The sequence below is a fragment of the Charadrius vociferus genome, unplaced genomic scaffold (assembly GCF_000708025.1).
Source record: "Charadrius vociferus isolate BGI_N301 unplaced genomic scaffold, ASM70802v2 scaffold477, whole genome shotgun sequence".
NCBI classification, from domain to species: domain Eukaryota; kingdom Metazoa; phylum Chordata; class Aves; order Charadriiformes; family Charadriidae; genus Charadrius; species Charadrius vociferus.
Window position 1 is genome coordinate 5,137,087 of NW_009649449.1, and position 5,809 is coordinate 5,142,895.

General features: G+C 58.7%; 1 protein-coding gene across 1 annotated transcript in view; it reads left to right on the forward strand.

Moving 5' to 3' along the window:
• Positions 1-5,809, forward strand: part of ARHGEF16 (Rho guanine nucleotide exchange factor (GEF) 16) — a 9,828-nt gene that overhangs the window by 1,767 nt on the left and 2,252 nt on the right. Inside the window, exons 4-11 of the mRNA XM_009889681.1 lie at positions 2-135; positions 651-707; positions 1,149-1,309; positions 2,203-2,355; positions 2,987-3,116; positions 3,819-3,893; positions 4,951-5,043; positions 5,762-5,805. Of these exons, the coding sequence (XP_009887983.1) occupies positions 2-135; positions 651-707; positions 1,149-1,309; positions 2,203-2,355; positions 2,987-3,116; positions 3,819-3,893; positions 4,951-5,043; positions 5,762-5,805 (847 nt within the window). The remainder of the gene's footprint in view (position 1; positions 136-650; positions 708-1,148; positions 1,310-2,202; positions 2,356-2,986; positions 3,117-3,818; positions 3,894-4,950; positions 5,044-5,761; positions 5,806-5,809) is intronic.

Genomic DNA, 5,809 nt, shown 5'->3' on the forward strand with positions numbered 1-5,809 from the left:
CTGAACTCCGTCAGCCATGAGTCAGACGAGGATTTGCTGGAGGAATCCATCCCAGAAGAGCCGTCCCCGCCGGGTGCCGCTATCGTGGTGCAGAGCTATCGCCCGGCGCAGGTGACCTGGAGCCAGCTCCCGGAGGTAGGGGCACCAGCCCAGCCCGCAGGGTCCGAAAAGCCCCGCTCGCCCTCACCACGGGCTGCTCCCGTGCTCGTGATGTGTTGCAGCCAAAGCTGAGTGTATTTTAAAAGCTCTCTGAGCTGCCAAACGAGCCGTGGGTGGGTAATTCTGCAGCGTTAGTCTTTGCAACGGGGTGTTCTGCGGCTGTCCGGCCCTGGCTGGGACACGCAGGTTCCTGTCCAGGCTCGTTGGGATGCCGGTGGAGCTGCTGTGGTTGTCCTTGTGAGAGGTTCACCCGCAGACGGTGGAATGCAGATGCTCCTGCTGGGTACCTGGGCTTTGCCCTGGGGGAGAGTGATCTCCTCCTGCAGAGTGGCATCAGCTAACCGCCGTGGGCTGCAGAGCTGTGGGAGATGGGGCTGCGGTGGGAGATGGGGCTGCGGTGGGGCCTGGCAGAGCCCCGGACCGCACTAGAGGGCGTGCAAGGACCATCAGTCGGGCGAAGGCGGTGGCTGATCCCGGTCTCTCGCCTGCAGGTGCTGGACTCGGGCATCCTGCAGAAGATCTCCCCTGAGGAGCGCAAACGGCAGGAGGTGAGAGGAACCTGCGATGCAGCGCGGACGCCGAGGGCAGTGGGGACACGCGTGGCTGTGCCCGGGACTTCTCGCGCAGGGCTCAGCTCAGAGCGGGGCTCTGGTTTATGGTGCTGCTCTGGGACTGGGCAGCTCTGGGAGGGCTCACCCACACGTCTCGGTGGGGAAGCAGACAACTCCTTCAGATGCTGCTGGGAAATAGCCACTGAAGGGAAAACATCTTAGTGCTGTGGCTTATTAATGCCCGAGCGTACTAAAACATGCTGAAGTTACTGGTGTAGGGCAGGCAATGCATGAGATGGTATGGGGAATGCTCTGTTGGAGCAGAGTCACTCCAGTGGCTCTGTGCCAACTGAATGTCAATAAGATATAACAAGTTTTAATTCACTGCCTTGTTTAGTCAGTTTGTGCTGTTCCAGCTTCCTGCCCTGCTCTTTACAGGCAATGTTTGAGATCATCACTTCTGAGTACTCCTACATGCACAGCCTGAGCATCCTGGTGGGCAACTTCATGAGGTCGGAGGAGCTGAAGGAGACCATGACTCAGACGGAGCACCACCACCTCTTCTCCAACATCAGCGACATCCTGACGGTCAGCACGAGGCAAGTGGGGTTCATCAGTGTGGGGCTGGGACCAGGCGGGCCCGGGGGAGGGACTCTGGAGCTCCGGTTATTTGCCTTGTGAAAACAACCATCCCTGGGATTTGCTGAAGGTACTGAGTCATCCCACCTCTTGCCCTCCTTCCTGGTGCCTTGTGTCATGGCACGCTCCCCTGCAGTGGCTTCCTGCTGTTACATACTCGGGACCTGAATGTCTCGTGAAAGATGTTCTTTTACCCTGACATCCTTTTTTTTTAATGGGTTACAATGGTGGTGCTGCCATCGGGCACCGAAAGCTGTCTGAGCCCCTCTCCCCAGGCTTGGGACACTCCTGCTTGCCTGGAAACTCCTCCTTGGGTGTCCTGGCGCTGCCACGAAACTGAAACTGTGCCTTCAGAGAGCCAGCATGAGCGTGGCCTTTGCTCCCCGGGCGGTGGGGAGCAAACACCTCGGGAGCTGGTGCTTGGGGCGGCCGGCGAGCCGTGTCGGCGTGGGAAAGCAGCAGGAGGAGCGCGCAGGCAGGGCTGCGGCAGGGCTGGGAACGGCTGCGGGGGCGTTGAGGGCTCGCGGCTTCCCGCAGCTGGGCAGAAGCGGCCCTGATGGGGCAGAAACAAACCTTCCCGGAGAGCTAAAGCGGAGGAGGGGTCTCGTGCAGGAACGGAGGAAACGTGTGCGTCCGGGGGCCGGGGAAGCTCGAGGGCTGCGTCCCCCATCTCTGCAGCGGAGCTGGTGGGAGCCGCGTGGGTGTCCCAGCTGCGTGGAGCTGAGCTGTGCAGAAGGGATCCAGGGCCTCGTCTCCTCTGGGAGGACCGGGGGAAAGTTGCAGTGGGAAGATTGCTCGGTTTGTCCGGCCCTAATGAGTCATGTAGTGAAGTTATTTGCAATTCTCTCCTTAGCTTCTTTGAAGACTTAGAGAGGCGCCACCAGGAAAACTTCCTAATTCCTGACATCAGTGACATAGTGGAAGAACACGCCTTGAACCACTTCAATCCTTACATCAGCTACTGCTCCAACGAAGCCTACCAGCAGAGGACACTTCAGAAGCTGCTGTGAGTACTGCTGCGCGCTCCGGCCTTGGGCTTGCCAGGGGGTGGCCTCCCGGGGGGCTCTGGGCCACGGGGATGGACGCCAGCTGGCTGCGGACAGGGCAGACGGGACCGTGACTTGCCCGGGGCTCCCCCGGCTTGCGGTTGTTTCCTTTTCCCTAAGGAAGGCTGTCTCCTTTCTGAGCAGAGCTCAGCTTCTACGCCTCCGTGTGGCTGTGTCGGGTGATTAGGACGTGATTTGTGTCGTGCACAGAGAAGGGTGAAGGACGGGGATAAGTGGGGGTAGTGCTACCACATGCTGAAGGTAGATGGGTCTTGCCAAGGTCAATAACACATACGTGGTGTGTTCGGGACACGTATGGCAGCTGTTCATCTCCAGGTCGTACTGGTGGTACAGGTCAAGTTTGTGTCCGCTGCTGGTACCTCTATGGCTTTACCCACCTTTTGGTGGACTCAACATCTCTCGGTGCTTTTCCACCACCCGCTGACGACCCGGTCCCTTTTCCGCCCCAGCTGGGCGCTCTCAGCTCAGCAGACTGCCGTTGGGCACTGCGTGTCTCGGGCGGGGAAAGCTGCTGGAAAAATCTTGATAACGGAAGAACAGAGTTAATGGAGCTTTCTTGTCCTGTTCCAGAGCCACAAACCCCTTATTTAAAGAGACCTTGAAACAAATTGAAAGGAAACCAGAATGTGGAGGCCTGCCAGTGCTATCATTTCTCATTCTCCCTATGCAGAGGGTAACGCGGCTTCCCCTGCTCTTAGATGTAAGTAAGTGACACGGTGGCATTGCTTGGCGCCTCTGAAGAGGTGGCAGTGTTATACCCTTCTTTGGTTTGCTGAGCCCGGGACAGCCTTCTGCGTGGGCGTCCGTCCTCCTGGGAGCCGAGGCTGGGATGCCCGAGCCTGTGTTCAGGATTGAGATCCAGAGCGATCTGCTTCTTGTGGGTGTCGGATGTGCAGCTTAAAGCACTGTGAATAACGCGTGACATCTCGGCACCACCCACCTCAGTGACATGAGGTTCTTCTGTGCCCCGTGCTGCGTACCCAGAGCACGGTGGCACAAGCGTCCCGTTTGGTTTAACGATCAAGTGGCCCAGGAAGGGAAAGCAGGTTTTGCACAAGCGTCATTGAAATCTGGGACTTCTGGGCCAGCTGCTGTAAACAGCAAAGCTGCTGGAAATGGGGTCTCTAGTAACCGCCCCCGCTCTGGACTGGGGGGCAGGAGAGGGCCGGGGGAATGCCCGGTGCGCGGGGTGATGGTCAGGCACGTATCTGATGTGAAAGCTCCAGCAGAAACCAGATTCGCAGCCACCAGCACTGTTAAACCTCACTTTGTGCCTGTCCCGCTGCCAGGCCGACCATTGGGAACGGCTCAAGCGTGTCACGTCCCGAAATCCCAGGGACGCGGTTGATGCACAGTCCTCTGTCTTGCAGTATCACTAAAGCGTCTTATCTTGACCTTCTAGACTGTCTGTCAAAAAACAAAAGCATGCACTGCAGAGTACGGAGCTGCCACCAGAGCTCTGAAAGCCATCAGCAAGGTGAGGCCCGGCTGCCACCGTCCCTCCTTCCAGCGCACCGTTGTGTCACTCTGGCCCCGATCCTGCCCGTCCGGGCTCTCATCTTCCTCCCTGCGTCGGTTCACTTGGGATTTCTCTGCTCCAAACAGCTGCTGGATGTACACGTCTTCTCCCCTGCTCACCTTTTTCCCCTGATCTTGATTTTCCCTTTGTCTTGTCATCTTTTCTTCTTTCCTCTTCGACCCGTCTTTTGTCCTTCCCTTCGGTGTTATCTTCTCCATTAGTGCTGTCCCTTCTGAGAACCGCCCTCGAGGTGGTAGCGAGCTGTGACACTTGATTGCTGTGGTTTTTGGAGACTTAGGCAAAGAGCAGCAAACAAAGCAAAGAGCAAAGTGTAGAGGAGCGAAGGCGCAGTGGCGGTCGTGAGCTGTTCGTGCTCCCGTGTCTCATCTCCGTCTGCTTTCCCATCTGGTGGTCAGTCACACAAGGCGATGCACCACGGACATTATGGCCACCAAAGCGGCCGTGGTGGCTCTTCCTTCTGTCCCCCTAGAGCTTGGCTCTTGCCAACATGCTCCTGCCACTCGTGGTCTGTCCCGCTCACTCATCTGGCGGGGGAACAAAATGCACATCCCCCCCTGGCCGGGCCCTGCTGGACCCCCTTCCCCGGGCTGGGGGGCGGCTGGTGGAGCAGCGGCTGCTCCGGAGAGGCAGCGCAAAATGCAGCGTTGGTTCACCGGCCTGCAGAAGGCTTCTGTCCTCCCCTCCGCCCGTCCGATTCTTCATCCTCCTGTCTTAACCTCCGCTCTCCCGATGATTTATTCTTCCTCTTCGCGTTGCTGCACGGTGAAGCTCCTTCACCAGGCGGAGGAAACGTGTCGTCTGTCTCCTGGAGATCTCTCGCAGCAGGAGAACCTCCAGCTGCCTTTCCCCGAAACCTGGCTTGAAACCTGTGTGGGGACGCGGTGGTTTCTGCCGTGTGGGGAAGCGGGTGCCCGCCTGACCCTCGGTGCGGAGGACGGGTGGGCTCAGCCTCCTGCCATTCTCCGCTCCCCTCGGGGGGGTTCTCTTTTTCCAGCTGGTTAAGAACTGCAACGAGAGAGCTCGCGCTATGGAGAGGACAGAGCAGATGTACACCCTGCAGAAACAGCTGGAATTTGGAAAGAAGAAGGTGAGGTCTTGTGGAGGTGGCGGGGGGAAATCTCGCAGGGTGTGCTGTTAGAGTGGCCCGTCCCAGGCGTGCCCGACCCGGCCTGGGAATCCTCCCGGGAATCCTTGGCCAGCTGGAGCATCGCCGCTGCCGGGAGCAGCATCACCACCCTGTGCCCAGGGTGACCATTTTTTCTGGCTGTTCTTACTTAAATATAAGTTTGTAGGCGCTCGCCCTGCCGGCGTGGAGAGTTCAGCAGAGTAGTCCTGGATAATCCACGCTCCCTCACAACCCTTCGTTTTCTCTTCTGCCGCGCTCTGAGCTCTCATCTCCTGCACATGGGTGGTGGAAGCTGGACTTGCCTCGGCCAAGAGGTTTTACCTGGGCAGCGATCTCTGCTCTGGCTGTCTTGTTCTGGACAGAGATGAGCCTCCGTCTGTCCGTAAGGACTGTCAGATGTGGGCAGCTTTCTAAGGGGCTCTGGTAAAGCCTTGACGTTGTGCCCCACTGCGGCGGTTCGGGGGGCTGCGTCTCCGGGGGTGCTGGAGCAGGGTGCTGGGCTCCGCTTCCCCGCCTGCCTCCTGGACAGTCTCCCGGGAAAGATGTTTAGGAGTGTGTGATGTGTCCATCCCCGCTGACCCCAGGGTCCGCAGCAAGTTCACATACAGGTTCTGAACTTGACTTTGCCGGCAGCTTGTGAGAGAGGTAGTAAGGCAGTCTTTCCCTGGATCCCTTTCAGCCTTTCCCGCTGATTTCTGCTTCCCGCTGGCTGCTGAAGCGGGGGGGG